The following is a 394-nucleotide window of genomic DNA, read 5'->3' as shown; positions in this document are numbered from 1 at the left end:
CTGGCTGCGGCGCCGCTCAGCGCCCAGCCGGGAGCACGGGAACGCGGCCGGTACTTTACCCATCCGAGGTGCTGCTTTGTGCCCTCCAAAGAGCAGCTTCTCTGGCCCCAAACTTGCCGGGTCACTGTGCGTGGCCACGTGGCATCGCAAGGCTCAAACTCGGTGGCACTAAATGACACTAAATGTTTCTTGTTACTTTGGTCTTTTTCTCTTCCCACCAGGGCCCCAACCTGATTATTAACCAGCCTGACGAGCTGCTGGAGAGCATGTCCGAGTGGTGCAAGGAGCATCACGGGAAGGTAACCCCTTTTCTTTGCGATGCTGGAGGGACACAGAGCTCAGAATTACCAGCTGCGGTGCGGTCACAACAAGGGGCCAGCCGGCTGCAGTCAGA

At 58.4% G+C, this 394-nt stretch overlaps 1 protein-coding gene across 1 annotated transcript in view; it reads left to right on the top strand.

The window, feature by feature from the left end:
* Positions 1-221: 221 nt before the first annotated feature.
* Positions 222-394, top strand: part of REXO2 (RNA exonuclease 2) — a gene marked incomplete at both ends in the record, with an annotated part of 2,110 nt that continues 1,937 nt past the window's right edge. Inside the window, one exon of the mRNA XM_010131772.1 lies at positions 222-299. Coding sequence (XP_010130074.1) covers positions 222-299 — 78 coding nt within the window. The remainder of the gene's footprint in view (positions 300-394) is intronic.

Source organism: Buceros rhinoceros, unplaced genomic scaffold (assembly GCF_000710305.1).
Source record: "Buceros rhinoceros silvestris isolate BGI_N320 unplaced genomic scaffold, ASM71030v1 scaffold40932, whole genome shotgun sequence".
In the NCBI taxonomy this organism is placed as follows: Eukaryota; Metazoa; Chordata; class Aves; order Bucerotiformes; family Bucerotidae; genus Buceros; species Buceros rhinoceros.
Note: the sequence above shows the minus strand (reverse complement) of the source record. Positions and strands in the feature narration are given on the sequence as shown.